Genomic DNA, 23,696 nt, shown 5'->3' with positions numbered 1-23,696 from the left:
ACTAGCCCCATTTGCAACCATGAATAATAACCAGGCAGAAAGCTGACATTTTCATGGAAAAGTTCTATTATCTGCCATCTAACATCACTAATTTTTTTCCTTCACCTGTAGGTAATAACAAACTAAGAATGTGATATGAAAATATTTCCTTGTTGAACCAAGAACACCCAAAGAGAGGGTAAAGAGTTAACATTTTGAGTGTCAAATGATACGCCTTTATCACCAGAGCACACTTCGGTAGGCATGAAAAGTCTTGGTAGTTATGAAACAAATGAAACTATAAATCCAAACAAATCAAGAAAGAGCCTTGAGCTTAATTACCTTCCCTTCAACATCTCAGAACACTCTCTGGGTGGAAGTGCTAAAGCTTTGGCAAAATATTAGGGATTTCAATTAGAAACATATAAAAATATATATGTATTTTTTTTCCCTGCTAACCAGACAAGCTTGATATGAACCACCATGTATTTATGGGAGACAATGAAAGGGCAGCAGCTAACATCAGGCACAAGAATTCCATCCAGAAAGCCCACTTTACACTAAATCCAAGTTTCTAGTAGGATAAGGAGACCCTTCAAAAAGAAGATCTGAGCCAAAGATGACCATGATCATCTTCAAGCCCAGTAAGAGCCTGGAAAGACCACAACTCATGTGGGAAGGGAATCTCCTCATTTGTTCAACAATTATACATGAAACTACTATCAAAGAAGCAGTGGTCATAAGTCCTGCTCTTTAAGCATTTACAAGTTTGCTCACATGCATGACCCCCTCACAAACCTTCTTCCATGCTCCCAGTGCACTTTGCTCACACCTTCATTGGCACAATGGCTAAACACTATCTTTTTTTTTTTTTTCTTCTAAGGCCACACCCGAGGCATAGGGAGGTTCCCAGGCTAGGGGGTCTCATCGGAGCTGTAGCCGCTGGCCTATACCAGAGCCACAGCAATGCTGGATCCAAGCCGAATCTGCGGTTAACACCACAGCTTACAGCAACGCCAGATCCTTAACCCACTGATCGAGGCCAGGGATCGAAACCACAACCTCATGGTTCCTAGTCGGATTCGTTAACCACTGAGCCACGACGGGAACTCTGCTAAATACTATCTTATAACCTACTTGTGCCCTTCCACCCTGTGATGCCATGAGTTGCTGAGGGCAGACACTGGGTCTCTTTCACCATCATCTGCCTTCCACGGCAAATATGGTTCCTGGCCTTCTTAAGCACTCAGTACATACAACAGTGACTTGACTTTAGAAGAAAAAGTTTTGGCTAAACATCACAGCTGTCCAAATCTCTCTAAATCAGCACTGTCCAATATAAATATAATGTGTACCATATAGAATTTAAAATGTTCTAGAGGCCACATTAAAAAAATAATGGAAAAGGTAAAATTAATCACAATATATTTTATTAACTCAATATATCAAAAATATTATTTCAACATGTGACTGATATAAAATTTTTTAATGAGACATATATTCTTTTTTTATGCTAGGTTTTTGAAACCTGGTGTGTATTTTATGCTTATAGCACATCCGACTTGCATGCTAAATATTCAACAGTCAAGTGGTGTAGTCCTACCAGAGCAAAAAAAGTTATGTTTGACTGATCAAAAAAAAATTTTACACTGCTTTAGTTTTTCATTTTAAACTGAAATTAATCAAAATTACATAAAATTAAAAACTCTCTCTGTTGTAGTAGCCACATTTCAAGTGCCCAATAGCTGTATGTGGTTAGTGGTGACCACACTAGACAGCCCAGTTCTAGGCTAATTAAGAGTAATTGATAAAACAACTTGCAGAATAATGTACACAGATTAAGACCTTATTTTTTTTTTTTTTCTTATTTGTAGGGCTGCACCTGAGACATATGGAAGTTTCTAGGCTAGGGGTCGAATTGGAGCCATAGCTGCCAGCCACAGCCACAGCCACTTGAGGTCCAAGCCTCACCTGCTACCTATACCACAGCTCATGGCAACGCCAGATCTTTTAACCCACTGAGCAAGGCCAGGGACTGAACCCGCATCCTCATGGATACTAGTTGGGTTCTTAACCCACTGAGTCATGACGGGAATTCCAAGATCTTGTTTTTGTTTTTGTTTTTGTCTTTTCTAGCGCCGAACCCTCGGCATATGGAGGTTCCCAGGCTAGGGGTCTAATCTGAGCTGTAGCCGCCGGCCTATGCCAGAGCCACAGCAACGCTGGATCCCAGCCACATCTGTGACCTACACCACAAGTCACGGCACTGCCAGATCCTTAACCCACTGAGCAGGGCCAGAGATCGAACCCGCGACCTCATGGTTCCTAGTGGGATTCATTAACCACTGAGCCACGATGGGAACTCCCCCAAGATCTTGTTTTTAAAGCAAAACAATTTACACACAGACACACAGACACACACACACACACACACACACACACACACACACGGAGATAACTGGAGGAATAACTGCCAATTGTTAGCAGTCTGTTAATTCTGAGAGAAGTGGAATTAGAAAGGAGGTGAAAATGGGCATTTACTTCTGAAAGGTTTTTTTTTTTTTTGTATAAAAAGTAAAACTAAAAGGGAAAAACAGATTGAAGTTTTGCTTTTTCTTTAAATAGAAGACAGAGTTACACACGAGACAGAGACAACCTGGATTTCTTTAGATAAGGGCTATGAGAAAGGTGGAAGAACTAGAAGTTATGCTATATGAAGAATGTGGATTGAGGCTGTTGGTGTTTGACCTGGAGAATGGAAAATTGGGGGTGGGGGCAGTTATTTTCAAATATTTGAAATGCTATCTAGAACAACAGATATTTGATGTGCTCTCTGCTGTTACAAGAATAGAACTAGTATCAACAGTACATCATGAATACGATTGTTTGTACTATGAACCATGCATTTCAAATTTAATTCATCGAAAGTAAGAATTTCTAACCCAGAGATTCAAAGGTGGGATTGGGGAACCGCAAAGTAATGTGTTTCCTCAATCACTGAAAATATTTAAAAAGTCAACAAATCAAGATTTCTGCAGAGGACATTTAAGAAGTAGTAAGTGCAGGGAAGATGTCATAACTAAAATTTCATAACAAGATTATCAACCGAGATTTTATTGTGTGAGATTTTTCATTATCCGAAAGGCATGTGTGAGGTATTACAAATGTTCACCCAACATCCAATTTCCCTCTCCTTCCAAGATTATATATCCTCACCTCTGTGAAATAAGACATGACCATGGAATTAATCACTTTTTTGATTAATGAAATATGAGTAGAAGTCAATGCATGTTGGTTCATGTTACTATATTTAGGCTGCAATTATCCACTTTACTTTCTAGGGGGAAGAAAATAGCATTTTGTAAAGTTTACTTTTCCAAAGGAAAGGGGAAATAAAACTAATGGTCTTGACTCAATGTTCCCCCATAGGTGATCTAATCTAATCTTCCCCAGTCCCCTGAGACAGGTATTAACTCTCCTTTACAGATAAACAATCAAAGTGGAATTAAAAATTTTAAGGTCATCCAGCTTGCGGAGCAAGAGTTTAAATTCAGATCTGTCTGATTTTTAAAGTCCATGCCACAAAAGTTTATTAGTACAGGGGTCAAAAAGAAGCCACCCTAAAATGGTAGCTTCTATGTTTGCTCATTCTTCTAAATCTTTGATTGAAAACATTAATACAAAACAATGGGAAGTAAATGAGCATTCTCAATAAAAAAAAAAAAAAGAAAGAAACCCACACAGAAGCTGCACATGTGAAAGCCTATATTTACACACAGCCATCACGTGATGGGTAATTAGCCAGGTAACTATAGGTTTTTCTCTGCTCGAAAAGTATACGTTTCATCATGCTTTGAAATCTGCCTTATTATCAGCACTGCTATGAAAACAATGTTTTATTTCTTATTGAGTGAATAGGCTGGGCACGAAGCATTGTTTTTGTAGAGCCTAATAGAATACTTTCTTTGTGAACCAAAGAAGTAGAATGAGTGGTTGGAAGAAGGTGGGGAATATCTTCCATCATGATTAGCAAGTAACCATTTTAAGGGAGGTGAGGATTAAAACAGTCCAGTTGCCTAGAATAAGAAGTAGTAGATGTCTTGCTAAAACCATCTCCTTAATAACCTGTCACCTAAAAAAAGAGACAGATTACAAACAAGCTGATAATAAAAAAGTAAGGCAGAGCAAGTGCAGTCTGGAAATGTTTATTTCCCTGCTCATTTCTGTCACTGCTATAATCCTGCAACATGAAGAAGGTTCCCTTGAGGAAAAGAAGAATTAATAAGTGCCAGTATTAATATGTAAAATGTCCACACACAACAAATGCCTACACCACCACCCCAAATCCCTAGGTTAGCAAACTGGCTTTGAGCACCTTCAAAAGCTCTTTAAGGAAGTTTCCCAGAATGAGTCTTTAGACAGCTGACTACAAATTAAGCCCCAAATAGTTAGAAAACAAATACTGCAAGTACAGTCGTCCCTCAGTATCCACGGGGGGTTAGTTCCAGGACCCCCCATCCTCAGGATACCAAAATCCAGGAATGCTCCAGTCCCTTATGTAAAATCAGGTAGTGTCTGCAAAAACCTACAAACATCCTCCCAGATACCGTGGATCCTGGAACAACATGGGTCAGAACTGCATGGGTCCACTTATATAGGAATTTTTTTCCATAGTAAATATTACAGTACTACATGATCCAAGGTTGGCTGGATCCGGGGACGTGAGGAACTGGGAAAACAGAGAAACCACAGACTCTAAGTCATACGTAGATTTTCAACTACACAGAGGGTTGGTGCCCTAACGCCCACGCGGCTTAAGGGTCAACTGTACTTTAGATCATCTCTACATGTAATACCGAACACAATGTAAAGGCTAAGTCAATAGTTGCCAGAATGTGGCAAATTCAAATTTTGCTTTTTGGAACTTTCTGGAATTTTGTTTCTTTTCTTTTCTGATTTTTCAATCCAAGGTTGGTTGAATCCACGGACGTGGAGCCCTCGGATATAGAAGGCTGACTTTATGTTGCTTCTCCTGCCTGGTCCCAGTGAGAGCGCCCCTCCTCTAGAAGGTACCCTAGGAAGTGCTGGAAGAGAATGCGGTCAACCACTGAATCCACGGAGGTGTCCTACCTACTCAGAGGCAGAGCCCTCCAGAGATTCAGAGGAGGCTGATCATAAAAGTTGCATGTTTACTTAAGCTACCAGATATGGCTTTGAAGTTAGAATGCCTACAGGAGAGAGTTAAGACTGTTACTGGGGAGATAAGACAAATACATAAAAAAAAAGATACTGCATTATATTGCTAGTTATAGAGTAAGGTGCTCAATGAGGTGGGGGAGATATGACGTGTGATAAGAGCTCCATAACCAGGGAAAATCCTTTGAGCTGGATGCCAAACAAGAGCTCCGGGGGCTTAAACTCAATCTGCAAGAAGAGAGAATTCCTACAGGTAAGAGTCCTGGCAGGGGGCATTCCAAGAATGAGTAAAGACAAGAGCCATGCGGACCTTACTGGGGGGGTTGGGGGCAGGGGAGTAGATGCGTGTGCTTAAAGAGAGAAAAGACCAAGCAGTTAGACAAGTTAGGCTAAAGCGAAAGGTTTACATAAGAGATAGGAGATAAGGTTGAGAGACAGGCGGTCGGGTCTCAACATTCTGCGTGCCCTTTGAGCTGGCAATTCCGCCTTTACCGATATATGAGGAAATAGTCATGGATGTGTGCAGAGTTACAAGAACTTCACAGAGTCTGTGGGAAAACAGAAGCAGCTAGAATGTCCAAATAGAAACACCTCTCTAATGAAACATTATGTAGGCGAAAAGAAACCACAGAAGACTTTCCCATATGGAGGCCCCGTCATAATACACTTGGACGCACTTAAATGGCCGGGGGGACAGATTTTATTTTTACGGCGAAAAAGAGTATGCATATGAATTCATACCTATATACACCTTCACATGTATTGGAATATTGATGTTAAAAATGCTAACAGCAGTCACTTCTGGGCGGGAGGAAAATAAGCAATATATTTTCCTGTGTTTTGTTTGTATTGCCTGCATTTTCTAAAACGAACATGGATAAAACTGGCAATAAGAAAAGCAACACCAGAAAGGCGTTCCCTCTGTGGCACAATGGGATTGGCTGCATCGCTGCAGCACCAGGGCGCAGGTTCGATCCTCAGCCCGGCACAGTGGGTTAAAGCTGCCAAGCTGCCACAGCTGCGGTGTAAGCCGCAACTGCAGCTTGGATCTGATCCTACCCCGGGAACATCCTATGCTGCAGGGCAGCCAAAAAAGAAAAGAAAGAAAGAAAAATAACAATTAAAGTTCTTAAATAATAATAATAATAAACTGGAGGCTGGGACCAAACAATTCACTGGATGCTTGCCTACAACATTTGCGTTTCATCCAGTAAGCATGAGTTTATTGAAGAAATAGGGGCTACAGGCCAAAAGCCAATATTTTAAAAGGGTCAGAAGTATAATATGTTAGCAATGATTCAAAAATTAAAAACCAAATAAAGAGGCCCAAAGGAAGAGAGTTCGAGGCCAGGCACGTCTCTGGGATTTTAGGAAGAATAAAGCAAGGCCACTGCATCCCAGCAAACTAGCTGAAAACACGCAGGGCGAGGCAACCAGGAAAACCCCAAATCGACAGCACTGTTTGCTCAGCCCCTACTGTGCATGAAGAACTTTGTAAAGCATCTGAAAACCCACTATTATTCCAATCTGTCTTAAATAAATATATTTATTAAAATGAGGTAAAAGTCCAAACCTCAGCTTTCCTCGGCAATGACCTGTACAAACTACAGACTTAAACACATAATGTTAGAGGAGAGGAGAAGAGTGGATCTTTGACATTTAGGAAAATTACTGTTTTGCAATAAAACCTCACACTTAAAAGTACTCTAAAAGACCAATGAGCTGTTTGGAAGGCTCAGCACCAATTCTCAAGAGAATTAAGCCGAAATGCCCAAATCAAATACCTGCTCACAAAACCCTCTGGAAAAGCCACATCAATGCACATGTTGGGCATATGTGCTTTTGGGTTCCAAGGTGATGCGATCATGATAACAGCTTTAATCATGGCCTACAGCCAGTAATTGTGCAGTGGCTAAAGAGAGATGAAGAACAAACAAAAATATTTTAGATTTACAATAAAAGGAGAGAAGCATTTTCCACTCTGACTGGAATGGGAACTACTGAACCAAACTTCATTTTTAAAGCACATTTGAGGCCCTGAGTCAATGTTGCACTTTTCAAGGATATTTAACAGACCATGTGGACCAATCAGGTTTGTTCCCCTTCACGATAGGCTCCTATCACCAAATGCAAACAGAAGTATCATTCCAAGTGTGCCAATATAACTATAGTACCAGAAATTTACAAGCTTTCAAGAAGCCATGGCTGCCTGAAAGATTTTTCCCAGAGACTCCAGGTACATAACCAGAAACAAAAGGTGACATATATATAGCAAGGGACTCAAACCACAACTGAATTTCTTGCATCTTTGGTAACCTTTCCATCAGATGGTGACCACCACCCATCTTTCAGTGTGACACGAACGTTTCTCATTAACGAAGCTTGAAACAAAAGTATGGGTTGGTTGCCTTCTGCATCATGGTCTTTTCATCACAGACATGGCGATAGAGTACCTGATCAAGACAAAACACCAGAAAACAGAAAATGGAAGAAAAAAAAAAAAGCAAGAAGAGCTAGAAGTCCAGGAGGATACTAGTGAACTAAACCAACACAAATGATAATTTAGGGAAGATTCCTTGGTCTTTATCTTATTTGACTAGAAGGGCTTAAACAAAGCTGGACACCAAGTGGTATCTAACTGTGGATCTTTACTGAGGCAAAAAACCGATTTGAGCAAGTCCTACCCTAAATACTACAATAAACAACTCTAGGAACTACAGAAGCTTGAAAGGCAAAACCATGACAGTGAGCCACAATAGCTCCTGCCATCTTAGTTGACAATGATGTTCATTAGATAAGAGTCTACATTTAACACTATTTTTTTTTTTAAAGAGGTAACAATTTCAGGGGGTATAGTGGTGGAATCACCTTTTCCCTCCTTTTTGCCCTGAGGAGTAGAAAAGTCATCCAGCATTAGGGAAGAAATTCTAACGGTCTTGGCTGTGTTGTGTCTTACCTGGAGGTTGCCACGGGATGTGCTGTGGCTCCCTTACATGGCTCCCTTCCACTGGAAGCCACTTCTAGCCAAGCTCTAGGGTTCTTAGCAAAGGTGAGTCCTTACAACATAAATGGGTAATAAGCAGGTGTAAAATAACAACCGAAGTGTTTCCTGAGGGGAGTGACCAGGATGGGGAGGGATCTTGAAACCACATCCTAGTGAAAAACTAAAAAAATTGGGATTGGTTAGCCAAATAAAGAGAGGATTAAGGACTATTTCAAGGAAAGGGGAGAGGAAATACCAACTATACCAATGCCCAGCCCGGCAGTTCTGTGAAGAGCTCCAAAAAAGTACGAGTTACTTCCATTGTTCCTACATTATATCTAAGAGGTGAGTACTGGTAACCTGAATCCTAAAAATAGCAAGCAAGTTCCAATTTCACTCTTCTCCCCCTAGTTCTGTCCCAATATCTCCAACTCTAAAGGTAAAGATAAAGTCTTACATTCTATACCATTGTCTTCAGTTTATTCAGTTGACTCTCCACCTTCAGTCCACTATCAAAAGATATGAATCTGGCATTCTAAAAAGCATTCATCACTCTAGGACACACTCAAAGATCTGGGAGTCACTAGAAATTCCAAATAGAAGGGTCTTAACTTGTAAGGGGGCTTAACGAGTGAGGGCAATATGAATATCTCAACAGCAACATCAATTGACTGGCTCACACATGGTTAGATTTAACAGCTTTCCCTTCCAGCAGGTAAAGCTGTGATGGCCGAGTGAAGACAACATGTATGATTGTTATTTATTCAAGAGACTTTTCACATGCTCATTCTACCATTATTCAAGGACAATGCTCAACTCTGATTATACAGCCAAGCTGAATTTTAACAGTGAAATGAAAGGTAGTAACCTCCCCGATGTGTTCCCAGGTCCTTAGAAAAAAGCTTGTCACTAAGTTGTTTCAAAGCTTTGAAGGTCTAGGATACAGACTCTTGGAAGTGTTAACTTGCTCCTGACAAAGGTTCCTTGGCCTATTGCTTTAAAATGAAATGAAGCCGCCTCTTGAAGAAGGCATGTGGGCCCTTGGACAGTAGGCTTCTCCAGAGTTCTGTGCTAGAATTAGATTTTTTTTTTGAAGAATGCATGGTTCACACAATAAGACTGTCAGGGGACCTTGTGAGAAAATCCTTTGAAAATTATCTTTACAAATTTTTGATAAGCCTCAAATATAATTGGTTTCTGTTTTGAACTCATGGATACTATAAAAGCCAGATTTGTTTCAGTGAAGAGGCCCTTCTGAAGAGATTCCTCTTGACTTCCATGGATAGAATAATTCAACAATCTATTATCCAAGAAATTGAAAAGTTTCTATCCTAAGGTAAAAAATAGTATAGGTAGCTTGGCCATGGAAGTTAAAATATAAACAACAAACACACCCACAAGACTGTTAAACATACATACAAAATTTATATCCAGGAAGGAAGGGAAGAGGAAAGGATTGTCTTAGTAAGAAGCGTGTCTTCAATCCTAAGATGTTCATTAGGTGTCTCGGGTGAAAAATACTTATTCTGACAAACTGTCAGCACCTGAGCATGCTTCTTATTAGAGACATTTATACTCTCTTCTTCAACACAAAGCAAGAATCCTTCCTGTACCCACATTCCAGGAAGCAGCTTGACATATCAAACTCAGAAGTAATCTGAAATAACCATTTGAAATACAAGACCTTTAGAATGTTCAAACAATGAGTACACTCAATTTCTAACTAAAAGTACTAGAAAAAGTCATTTATACTACTGGCTACTTGTGGCCCAGTTTATTGTGACAGAATTTTCAAGAGGAGAAATGTTACATAATATAAAATATAAATATATATCTCTCTCTAAAAATATATCTCAAATATTTATATTCTCTCTCCATATACATGTCTATATATAAAATATTATATATAAAATATATATATGCACACACACATATATAAATATATTTTATATATAAATAAAAGAACCTGAAGGATTTTAATAATACTTTTCTATTGAGGCAGATAGTAATGAAAGTAACCTCTGCCCCAAATTACTATAACATGTGATTAGGGAAGTTCCTAAGGACAAATTATCTAATATTGCACTGCCTAGCTTCCTAGGACATAGAACCTCCTTCTGATAATACCATCTGAGACTTCAGTATCACAAATGGCTTCCAAAGATGTTGATTTGTTTCTTAGTGCATTGTCTCAAAAACCCAGTGAGATAGAGCAAGTTATTACCCATTTCACACATGAGGAACCTGAAGGTATAAACATACAGTGACTTCTCCAGTGAGAGGCAGATCTACAGGCCAAGTAGAGCCGAGCTTCTTCTGACCTCCCATCCACTGCTCTGTCGACACTGCCATGTTTATTCCCCAAAGTACAGTAAAAGTCCCAGCAACAGAAGGGACAGGCGAAGCCACTCTTTCTCAATTTGATGGGACTTTAGAAACAGAAATTGAACTGAGGGAAGCCCCATCATTAAACTCAGCCATACCCACACCCACACTTCTTGGTCTCTTTTCTTGGTTTCAGCTCAGATGCCTCTATCTTGTCTGTCTTTTTCTAGAGACACATTTGGAGATGAAACCATTAATACTGCCCATCCACAGTTTGTGGCGGCATAATTGACAGTGCGTCTGCTGCAAAAAAATGAAAATGCTGTTTTAATAACCTTGGCCTAAAATACATTCTGTTGTATGCCTCAAAGGGTTTCAATAAAAAGTCAACCTGTAGAGACATATTTTCTTGGCTTAAACAACAATCCAAAGCATATAAATGTAGTCCAACTATAACGACATATTTATAGGCCAATAAAGCTTACACTGCAGCTTTCATACTTCACTTAAAGGAACTCTGTAAGAAGCAGTGTTACATAAAATAATTTGATTTTTTTTTCAAACTATAGCCCAAGGAATAAAAAAATGCAAGTTTGCTATGTTTAACTGATAGTGTTTATATTCCTTCGTTGCTAAAAATTTTGTAAAATGAAATAATTCTTCATCTGACTAGTTCCAACTGCCATACCAAATATGGGTATCGAGTCCACTTTATTACAAAAGCTAAGTACTGTAATTCTAAAGACAAAAATAAATAACTAGAGGCTTGTGTAGTGAATGATTTAATCAACCTGATTCTTCTGGAAAAACAGGTTCCTGTGTTCGTTATGCTTATGAATAATACATTCCTTAACCCTTCTATTTTAAAATAGTTATTGTTTCTTTCTTTCTCTTCTATAAACTTCAGTATGAAACTGTCTGAAAAAAAAAAAAAAGGTAAAACATCTCACTGAGTCAAGTTCCAATCTGAATTGGTTTCCTACTGAACTTTCTTTCTTTGAAAAGAACAAAGAGGAGAGAAGGGGACGAATGGATTCTCACACACCTCAGAAGTGTTTTTAAAGATTATTAGTTTCTCCACTATCCAGATCTGTAGTTTCAGTCACCATTTAAGTTCTTAAATTAAAACACTATAGATTTTTTAAAAAACAAACATGACATCTGCAAATATCCTTGAAAAGGGATAAAAAAAAAATGAAAGAGTTGTGATTTGAGTCAGAGCAGTTATTGGAAGCTGCCATTTGGGGCAGAGTTTCTCTTTGTGGAGTATTAATTTGTTGGCAGACCCACATTTGTGAGAACATGCTTGTTTTCTTTACTCTTCAGAGAGAGACAGGAAGTGACACAAACTAGGATTAAAGGGAACTTATTCTACCTAAACATTGAGCAAGAGGAGTTCTTTCATGCACTTCTATATGGTAAAATCCCATCTTTCAGAGTCAACCTAATGATTTTGTTATTATTGATGTTTTAAAACGTGATGAAATCATTCAGTTAAAAAAAAATAACATATTGGAGTTTTACTTTATTCCCAAAAGGTGAGATCTTTCCATCCTTTGCTTTCTTCCACTAGGAAAAAAAGGAGCCAGGGGGCGGGGGGTGGGGAGGAGGCTCAGGTAATCTCAGAGTTCATCTTCTTTCTTTGGTAAGAACAATGAGGAGTTGGAAGGGTTCTACAGAAGGAAAAACCTAATAAGTGTGTGAACTTCCATTAGCAATGTGGTATTGGAAGTGGTTTCAGTGTGGCCAAGAGAAAGGGAGATAACAAAACCACTGTGTAGAAAGAAAAGTACAGACAACAAATATTTTGATGTTGCAGACAGAGAAAGGAAGGGGTTGAAGAGAAAGTTGCTGGGACAGGAACGCATACAGCAAATGGCACCCCCTATCTCCCCAACATAAAGTATCACAATGTAGATCTGTAAACCTTAGATCAAGCAGATACTGGAAACTCATAACATTAAAGCAAGTTTTTGTTTCTCTTTCCACATTATTACAACACAGTGTGCATTCCAATTACAAAAGCTATTTGTCTCAAATTCCCCACAGTTCATACCAACTGAGTAGAATTTCAAGGTCCCAAATTCTATCCTTAAAGGTGTATATTACATTAAAAAAAGAAAGAAAGGAAAAAATACATGGTGTTTCTTGTTCGCCAGAGAGCTTCCCAGTCAGTCAAATCCCCTGTTGCTTATTTTCCCTTCCTCTGCATTAAAGTAATAGCAGAGCTGTCTCCCAAATAAGACCGAAAAAAAAAAAAAAAATCAGAATCACCTAGTTATCAGTACACATTCCTTGGCCTTGCCTCAATCCTTCTAATGAAGAATCTGGACTCAGCAATCAGAATTATTTTAAAAATATAAGTCAGTCTAATGAACAACTAGGTTTAAAAACCACCAAGTACTTTGAATATTCAGTATAAACAAATTGCTTCTGGAATCAATCACTGAAAAGTTAGATAATGAACATTTTTAGAATTCAGCAAGATCAAAATCTCTAATTTTTTTTTTTTTTTGCTTTTTTTAGGGCCACACCCACAGCATATGGAATTTCCAGGCTAGGGGTCAAATGGGAGCTATAGTTGCTGGCCTACACCACAGCCACAGCAATGCTGGGTCCGAGCTCTGTCTGCAACCTACACCACAGCTCACAGCACTGCCACTTAACCCACTGAGCAAGGCCAGGGATCGAACCCACAAACTCAGGGTTACTAGTCGGATTTGTTTCTGCTGCACCACAATGGGAACTCCAAAACCTCTAAATCTTTTGATAAAATTAAGAAATTGGGTTTCTTTTCATTCATTAATAAACTATCAATGTTAAACACAAAACAACTCTGCTATAAATAATCTTGTTTATATGAGTGACATCAAGCTTAACCATCTACACATCCTTTTGTCCCCTGTGGGTTTCCTGTTTAGTTTTTTATTAGTAACAGTATATTTCATAACAAAAAAAAATCAAACAAAAGAAAGGTTTTATGTTAAGGAAAACATAAGACAATAGCAATACAACTTAGATCATATATAAGGCAAGTAACACAACAGCTATATTATTCAGCATGACCATATGTCAGAAGGCTAGTCATTGTTTATTCACAAAATTGGGGGTGTAACAGCCAAATAGGAAGATAAGTCCAAAAAATTCTTTGGTTTTAAAATGAAAATCACTAGATTAATAATTTTCTCTAAATGTGCACATGACAATCAGGCCACTATGTCCAAAATATTACCGTCTGACATCTACCAAAAGGTGCCAAGAAACTGCTGATTATTAAGCTCAGACTCCAAGAAAATATGAATGCTATTCCCAAAACACAGCACAGCTCATCACAAACCTGAATCACATGAAAGACAAGTCAGTTACAGGTGTTATCCAGTCTCTTTATGCCAATTAAAATAGTGTAGGTTTGTTGTAGTAGTTAAAATCTAGGTTGAAAAAAACAGGAAGTTCTCACATTCGGCATAAAATAGGGCTATGAAAATCACCATTGTGCTAGAATGAAAGAAAAAGATGCCTTAATATGTTAAAAGTGAAGTTCCTCTTTGCCTAAAGAGGAAATAACTCGTCTAAATCAGAGGTCAACAACTTTGGTCTTGAGCAATGCTAGGAAAGTAGTCAGTGAAGGCCACGAGGAGACACAAACGGGGAAAAAAATTAGGAAAGAACACAAAAAAGTCATTGGAGAAGAGTGTGTTAAGAAAAAGCAATCAAATTAATTATGGATCCCTTCTCCATTCACCAATATTTATACACCAATCACTGTGCCAGACCCTCTGTATCTTTCATCTCCCAGAGACCCTAAAAAGTTTCCAGATTTTTCAGATGGGGAAACTGAGGCTTGAAAGTTAATTTACTTGCCCAAGGCGACACAGCTCAACAAGCTACAGAGTCAGGATTCAAACACTCCACAGACTAACTATGCCACATCCTAAACCTAGAGCGGAAGAGGGCAAGGAAGGAAAGACAACAACATATAGTTGAAAGTGACCACTAAATGCTGGAACTCGGGGAACCTATGCCATGAGCTGCTTGCCCTTGGTTCCCCTGCTTTGACCTGCTCTCCTGTTCCACACTAATTAACTCATCTCTCTTCCTCACTTTGCTTTCCTCCCAATGTGACACGAAACGTGAAATTCTGACACGGTGTTAACACATGTCATATTATCCACTTAGAACAAATATTTAAACTCTCTATGAATTCAATTTTAGGTGCCTCAATTAAAAAAGTCTTATGCCTTGACAGCAACTGAAGCTGCTGACGGCCATGTGTTCTGTCACCCAGTTTCCAGCACAGGGCCCACACATAGAAGGTCCTGTGATCCAACAGGTAATATCCACCTTTGCACACCCAGTCATCTGTCCATCTTCCCAGGTCCCTTTGAGGTTAAACAAATTATACACACACACACACACACACACATACATATATATACACATATATGTATACACCCATAATACATACACATACATATATGTATATATGTATGTATATATAAATAATAAAAATAAAATGAATTATATAGAATAATATTTTGCAAAATAAATTATATAATATATATAATGTTAGAGTTTCCAGAAAAACCTACAATAAAGAAGTAGGTTACTGTATACACCCACACAGCAAATTCAGAAGTACTCATGATAATTACCAAGGTCAGCCTTTTCCTTGAGAACGTCTTTGAAGTTGAGTCCACTGTTTAGGGTTGACTGCCGGTACTTCAGCAGGGCTTCCTTCTGCCCATTCCTTCCCAAGGACTCTGTTTTCACTGACTCTGCCTGGAGGCCACATCTCCACTTGGAGAAATCAGAATGCACCCACTTGACCAGGTCTTCAAGCTTCACAATCACCTTTTCGGAAACAGCAATGACTTCATCCTATAAGAGGCAGTTGGGGAAGAATAAGAAACATTATTTGTGCTTCTGAAGTCAAAGACACAGATACATTTTCAACCAAGCCCCTCTGAAATACCCTTTGAGGAGCTAAACCTGATGCAAACGATGTGTTTTTCAGTGACAGAGAACCTTCAGGAACTCATTTCATTTCAATAGTTTTCTCCCTGCTTGTTGTCTAGTTGAGGAATAGTTCATAGGATATATTCATTAGGTGATTAGAAAGTGTCCAAAAATTGGGCAGTAATTCCAGTAGCCATTTTTAATACTAGGTGCCAAAGCTTACTCTCTCTATCTGACCCCTTTGGGTGAAAGCTCATTTTTAGGTGCAATTAATTACAAAAGGAAAAAAAGTGGGAACTAGATGACTAATGGTTAGCCTGTCTCTATATAAATTGGTCTAAGTAAATCTGGGATTCTTGGAACTCTGACTCACCCCAAAATTCCTATGTTTATGGTACATTTTCCCTTGGCTTATACACAAATATTGAATTTAACTTTTGTCCTAAAATTAAATAAAACTGTGATGTAATCCCAAAAGAAATACTTCATAAATGTTATGTGCTTCCCACTGAAAGAAACTTACACATTCTCATGTTTCTTAAAAACTTTTTAAGTTGAGAAATGAACTGATTTTTTTCTTTTAATACATATGGGGTAAGAGGCGAGAGGGCGAGTGAGGAGAAAGGCTTTGAATTTAAGAAAAGTCGTTGAAACAAGTTTCTTTTATGGATCATAAATTTGAATTTTAAGCATCTATAATTGCTTCCAGGAAACAACCAACTTTTCTGACTCAGAATTAATTCAGCAAGATCTTTAATAGATATCCAGACATGGCGCAAATGAGGGCCTCTCTTACCCCCAAGATTCTTTGGAAAGGGCTTAAGAAGATCATCTCACTGGGTTTTAAGTGAAATTATTTGAAGCATTTGACATTCAACTTGAACTGACTTCTTTCATTTCTTTTACTTCACATTTCTAAAGAAAGCTTAGCTGTGAAAACCCCTAGGCTTACAAAAACTTAGAAATATTTTTGACAAACAACAACAGGAAGATGTCTCTGAGCTATTAAACAAAAGGAATTCACAAGTGATTCTGGCTAATTTTGCTGTTAAACATGACTCTTTCCTCCTTCTCTCCCACCTACACACACACACACACACACACACACACACACACACACACAGTACACACCACTCCAAAGCAAACAAACAAAAAAGGGGGTTTTAAAGATAAGCTTTACACAATAAGAAGCCCTAGATTTGGGGGTCTTTTTTAAATGTTTTCAGGTTGGATCTAAATTTTCACTTTTCCTCATCCAGTTCCAGGCTGCCTCTGAGAAGAAAGTTTGTTAGGCAGCAGCAAAATAACAAATATGCTATCAAAAATGAAAAGTAAAACTTTTGTAATGGAATCCTTTCTCTTATCATGATTAAATAAGAACTTCCATTGAATGGGAGACAAAGTGGAAACTGTTTTTATCCTCTGCTCAAGAAAAAAATATTTCAATACTTTATAAACAATGGGGCATGTTACAAAGTACCATTTCAATGGATGATTTCACTCAGCTTCACTACACCATCCTCTTGAAATAAAAGATCTGTAGTTGTCATGCATTTTATAGCTATTACATGGTGATTATGAAATGTCAGAATAAAAATTCAGGCTGGGTTTTGTTTCAAAGCATATGGGAACAGCTTCTGTACAGGGCCCACCAGAAATCAAGTTTAGAATATACTGGGAAAGAATTAAGTATCAGGGTCTGTAAGTCTCAACATTAGCAAAGACGAAATTTGGCAACAATTTTACCAAATATGGCTCCCCTGGATGAGACAAGTTTGGAGATGAGTGTTATTTTCAAATAGCTCTCACTATGATCAAATGATTATCATTTCAATTACCAGTTGCTTCAGATCTTTTCCAAGAAATGGCATGACTAGCTCTGGCTGGCTTCCAACACCCGCCAAACAAATAGTTTATTAACCAAGAGAAAATACAATCCTTATGATCTCACTGATGAATAAACCCATCTTTCAAGATCCAGTCTATAGATTTAGTCCTCTCTCCTTTCTCCTCTCTGAAACCAACCTTCTGAATACATACGCAATCCATAAAAACAGATACAGGAATTCAAATAAACATGTATAAGTCATAAACCTGAGTCTGGATTAATTATGAAACCACCGGTACGTTTTACTGTGGATTCAGAGAAACTGGCCCTGCAACATTGTCAAATGCCAGGATTTGGAAGGAAATCTGATAAGCAGGGGAGGAGGGGGAAAAAACCAACCAACCAAAAAAAAAAAAAATCCAAAAAACCCCAAAGTAGCCAACATATATATAGAAAGTGTCTCAGGAAATATTACTTTGTACACACAATGGCATAAATCACATGTTCATATTTACTATTTTGAGCAAGTGCTGACTAAAGTTCTTAATACTTACCATTCTTGGGCAAGTCTCTATGTCTAAGAAAAGAATTTCAATAAGCTCATCTCATGATTACATTAGCTCTCTGCAAACTGAGAATTAGTGCTGGATAAATATTGCTGATTTACTCTAATACAACACAAAAGGAACACAAAGAAACACAGTGTTATTCTCCTAACGTACCTTAGCTTTTCAATTAACCCAAAGCCTAATCAATATTTACGTAGGCTGCGTTGAGACATTTTCTAAGTCCATACCCCTTTTCATCATTGTTTTAAACTGCCTAGTACCGTAATTTGGTTTTGTTTCTACCACCGTATAATTAGCTTACTCAATCATGGAATCCTCTAAGTCAGAGGAGGTCATCTGGTCAAGAAGTCATATGTCAGCCAGCCCACGTGTATTGCTAGCCTCTGCAAGTGTTCTAAAAATTGGGAAATTTTACACAAAGTATCCAGACTTCTTTCTTCTCTGACAAAGTAAAATAAAAAGCTATCTGGCAAAAATACAAACAACAACGACAACCCTCAAAACATAAAAAGTTGAAACTGAGTAGTGGTTGCTTTCTTTAGATAAGATGTGAGATCTCTAGTTTGCCATGATCTCACCAGTCCCTATTGGCTTACACTCAGTCCACTTTTCTCTCCCCTGCCCAGACCCTTAGACAGACACCCAGCATTTAAACTTGCCTATCCTCATTTCTTCCACCTTTTTTTTTTTGGTCTTTTTGCTATTTCTTGGGCCGCTCCCGCGGGCAGGGACCGAACCCGCAACCTCATGGTTCCCAGTCAGATTTGTTAATCACTGCGCCAGGACGGGAACTCCCCACCTTTCTCATTTTAATGATGAGGACAGTAAGGTTTGATCAGTGACATATTCCAGTGCCAACTTCTGTAGAACTTGCATAAAAATCCAGGTTTCCTATTTGCCCATAGCATTCATCATGGACTCTGAAGCCAGCCTGGCCGGGTTCAAATCCCAGCTCTGCCATTTACTCCCTGTGGAACCCTGGGAAACTTCAACTCCCCCATGCTTCCATTTTTGAAAAAAAACTTATTTTTTTAAAGGTTAATACTACTATCAAACTCTGACAGTAATCAAGAGGATTAAATGTATTAACATAAATGAAGTGGGATGTCCGATTTAGAGATCATCTTCATTGCTTCTCTGAATTAGTGCTTTCCAAAGGGTGTCAAGCAGAGGAGTTTACGTAGCTCATTGGTAAACTTTTTGGCTGCACCCATAGCATATGGAAGTTCCTGGGCTGGGGATGGAACCCACGCCACAGAAGCGACCCAAGCCACTGCAGTGACAACACCAGATCCTTAACCCTCTGTACCACAAGAGAACTGCAAGTGAACATTTAAGTTACTTATTGTTAATTTATTTTTGTGGTAATTTTTCCATTTATAGGAAATTGGTACTGGTTTCCCATGTACAGGCGATCAAGTTTCCTCTTTAAATATATTTTAGTTTAAAAAATGGGTCAGTTTGAACAAAATAAAAGAGACTTGGGTATGGACAAAAAAAAAAAAAAAGGTCACGATACTATGAAAATGAAATTTGGGACAGTATATTATACATGGATCAGTGGTTCTCAAAGTGTGGTCCTGGAACCCTGGGGGAATCCCCAAGACTACTTCAGGTGGTCCAGAGAGTAAAAACAATAATCATAATAATACTAAGATATTATTGGCTTTTTTCACTCTTATTCTCTTTCGAGTGTATAGTGGGGTTTTCCAGAGACCATATGACATATGGTATGGCAAAAGAGTGAACACAGAAGCAGATATGAGAATACAGCTGTCTCTATTAAGCTAGGCAGTAAGGAAATTTGAAATTTAAAATAGACCAAAAAAAAAAAAAGAAATTTGCAAAAATGTAAAACAATGCCACTGTTTCTACTAATTTTTTGTTTTTGAAAATATGGTTAATTTTCATAAAAATGTGCTACATCTACATAATGAGTTTATAGTACCATTTTATTTTTAAAATTAACTTAGAGTAAAATTTCCTTTTCTAATGTACAGTTCTGAGTTTTAACACATGGCAACTACCGATCTGTTCTTGGTATAGGTTTCTCTTTTGCAAAACGTCATATAAATTAAATCACACAGTATGAAATCTTTTAAGACTGCTGCTTTCACTGAGTGTACTGCCTTTGAGAACCATCCATGTTGCTGCACCTATCAATAGCTTCTTCATTTTTACTGCCAAGCAGTATCCTGGTGACGGACACGGGGTTGTTTCCAATTGCAGCGATTACAAATAAGAGCTGCTACAACTATGCATGTACATGTTTTCATGTGAACACACATTTTCAGTTCTCTAGAGTAAATAGCTAGGAGAGGGATTGTTGAGTCATATAGCAAGTATCTATTTAATTTTGCAGAAACAGCCCAACTATTTTCCAAAGTGGCTGTACCATTTTGCATTCCCACCAGCAGTGTATGAGAGTTCCAGTTGTCCCGTCCTCGCCAGGACTTCATACTGTCACTGCTAATTAATTTATTATTGCCATTTTTAATATGTATGTAGTGGTTTCTCGTCATGTTTTGAATTTTCATTTCCCTAATGGCTAATGATGTTGAACATCTTTTCAGGTGCTAATTTGCCATCCGTATATCCTTTCTGGTGAAGTATCTTTTGCCTGTTTTGAATACTGGGTTGTTTTCTTATTGTTGAGTTTTGAGAGTTCTTATACCTTCTTAATAGAAGTATTTTATCAGATGTGTGGTTTGAAAATATTTTCTCCTGTAACTTGTACTTTTCATTCTTTTAACAATGTGTTTCACAGAGCAAAAGTTTTATACTTTGATCAAGTCCAATGGGTCAGTTTTTTTTTTTCCTTTTATGGATTTTATCTTTACTATTGTGTCTATAAACTCTTTGCCTAATCCCTGGTCATGAAGAATTTCTCCTATGTTTTCTTCTAAAAATTATATAGTTTTACCTTTACAAGTATAATATATTTTGACTTAATTTTGTATAATGTGTGTCAGCTTGACTTTGGTTTTTATGCATGTAAATGTCAAATAAACATTTAAAATTATTTTAGGAGTTCCCGTTGTGGCTCAATGTTAACAAATCTGACTAGTATCCATGAGGATGCAGGTTCAATCCTGGGTCCTGCTCAGTGGGTTAAGGATCTGGCATTGCCATGAGTTGTGGTGTAGGTCACAGACACAGCTCAGAACCTGTGTTGCTGTGGCCGTGGTGTAGACCAGCAGCAGCAACTCTGATTTGACCCCTAGCCTGGGAACTTCCACATGCCACACATGTGTCCATAAAAGGCAAAAAATAAGTTTTAATTTCTAATATTGTAACTATCAATAGATGTAACTCACACAAACATAAGCTTCTTTGTAGTCCTCAACAATTTGAACAAAATGGGGCTTAAGTCCAAAAACTTTAAAAACCACTATAGTATATCACTAAACCAAGGCCATTCTTATCCTTAATTTTCCTTAACATCTTAGTGACAATTTAATGATCAACTCTATCTTGACTCGAAACTCTCTCTTGTTAAGAATTGTGATGAGTCTGAGATTTTACTCTACTTTCATACTTACAGGTTCACCTGCCACACAGTTTTATGATGCTTGTCGAGGATATAAGACATCTTTCCAGTCAGAGACAAAGGATGATTTATAGTTCACAGTAACAGCTGGAGTCAAACTATCAGCATTTGTGTTGGCTTTTTGATACCCAATTCCCAAACAGAGATAAAAAGAGGGCTAGGTGATACCTGTACATAGATCAGCATATATTTCAGGAGAAGGACATTGAGCATTGGGAACCTAAATCTCTTAATACTGATCAGTAAGTATGCCTACCCTTTGTTCTGGAGGAAGACACTAGCTCCAGCTTCCAAGGCTGTTTGCTATATAAACGTCCTTGAAAAGATAGTTGGAACAAAGGGGTCAGTGGCTCTGCTCATAAGATATGCAGATACTCAATGTACCAATGAAGAACATCTATCCACCATCTACCACCTCTACATTTCTTTGCTTTGTTCAATTTCTCTTCTTCCTCATTCTGTTTCCCTATGGGGAAAAATATGGGAAACATCCTTAGATGCTGTCTTACTTCTCTGCATATCACTCCTTGAAGAAATCCTTCTTGATTGGGATTCCAATGTTAACCTCTATGCCCATGACTACATTCTATAGTTTGGTTCCAAACATTTATCCAGGCTCCACTCCACTCTTGTCAATTTAGTGGTCTCAAGAGTCAACTCAAGTGAGTGAAATTCCATTGCCCATGTGGCTTATGTATAAGAACTTAGTTGACCCCATAATAATTGAATACTCCCCAACTACGGCTAACTTTTTGCCCATATCTATTCTCCCTTCTCTCTTTAATGACCAACTGCTAATTTGTTGAGCACAGAATAAACACACCAGTTCCCTGCTTCCCTTACAGCCAGATGCGGCCATGGAACCAAGTTTGGACCAATGGGATGTAATTATCAGTGATGTGTGCAACTTCCAGGTTAGGCCTTCCAGGGGGATGGGTACGCCTTTGGACCATACGAATGAAGGCAAATCTCACAGGAGAAAAAGAAATAGAAGAAGCTAAGTCTCTAGATGACTTCACGGAGCAGAGCCACCATATTAACCCTCAACCATCTACCTGTAGACTGTGACATAAGAGAGATTTTGAATTTCCAAATTATTTAAGCAGCTTTGAGTTTGGACCTCTGTTACCTACAGCTAAACCTCTCTTTTCTTTTGATATGCCATTCCTCAGGAGAGAACATGCATGGAACTTTCCCTATAACACCATGAGGTGCCCAATAACAGACCACTGCTGAGTAATGTCCCAAGGACATTAACACCTAAGTGTAATATCGGAGAGGCTGGTAGGGAGGGGGTAGAATAAAAACAGCAAAATATGGCCCGTTTGTCTTAATCTTCCCCTAACATCCTAGAATTTTTTAAATATTCTTTGTCGCAACTGAAATGTGATGTGTTGGGAACACAAAACACATCCATAGGTGATGTTAGCCAAAGAAATTGCAAAACCAACCTAACAGTCTAATTGGTGCCACAAAAGTGGGAACTGTTCATCAAGATAGAAACTAAAAATGAAGACAAACTCTTCAGTGTCAATTTGTAGAAAGCCCAGCAGCAGCCACATCTGCTTGTGTCTTAACCATTTTGATCAAGCGTGTATGCCAATGATGGGCACCCAGGGACTCAGGCCAGGAGAAGAAAGTGCCCCTACTGGGCCTGGCTGCACTGGTCACACCCTTGCTTTCAAGCCTCCCTCAGACACCTGCACTTCAAGGCACCCACCCATCTGCCCCTTATTCTCCCTGTTATACAGTAGTGTGCTCTGCTAACAGGATGCCTATGGCATTGAGTAAAAGGCTCCCCTCTTCAGGCCTTTTACGTGGTTGCCAACTAGAGGTCCATAAAAGTCCAGCCAAAGACAATGGGTCAACAAGGTGAAGTGGTGAAATGAGAAAAATGAAGATGACACAGTAAGTAGTCCATGAAGCTAAATATGCTAGATTTCTAGGTATTCTTGGACCCTTCCCAACAGGAAATAGATGGACTAGTTGGTAATGATAATCCAAAGAGGTTTTTTGCAAAGGACCTAAGGACAAAGATGTTATTGGGATATAAAAGAACTCTGGGAGAGAGAGGGATAGAAATAACAGAGGAAAGAAAGAGCGAGCAGGAACCTGGGCTTACAGCAGCTCAGCCATCACCACTCCTGGGTCAGATGGTCAAATCCGGAGGGGATGGTTATCAGGATCAGAGCAGACCCTGCTACCAGTGGCTGTGACTCATCCTTAGAGGGACATCAACAGCCTGGGGGAACCTCAGAGGAAAGGAGATGGAATAAACACCTGCCTTCACTTCCTTCCCTCCCTCCCTTT

The 23,696-nt window shown here is 38.6% G+C and overlaps 1 protein-coding gene across 1 annotated transcript in view; it reads right to left on the bottom strand.

Annotated features, from left to right (window-relative positions):
• The window catches only part of ARID5B (AT-rich interaction domain 5B), a 190,357-nt gene that overhangs the window by 141,949 nt on the left and 24,712 nt on the right, over positions 1-23,696 (bottom strand). The window contains exon 3 of the mRNA XM_047760258.1: positions 15,136-15,361. Coding sequence (XP_047616214.1) covers positions 15,136-15,361 — 226 coding nt within the window. The remainder of the gene's footprint in view (positions 1-15,135; positions 15,362-23,696) is intronic.

Source organism: Phacochoerus africanus, chromosome 15, assembly GCF_016906955.1.
Source record: "Phacochoerus africanus isolate WHEZ1 chromosome 15, ROS_Pafr_v1, whole genome shotgun sequence".
Lineage (NCBI taxonomy): Eukaryota > Metazoa > Chordata > Mammalia > Artiodactyla > Suidae > Phacochoerus > Phacochoerus africanus.
This window is presented reverse-complemented; position numbering and strand designations above follow the sequence as displayed.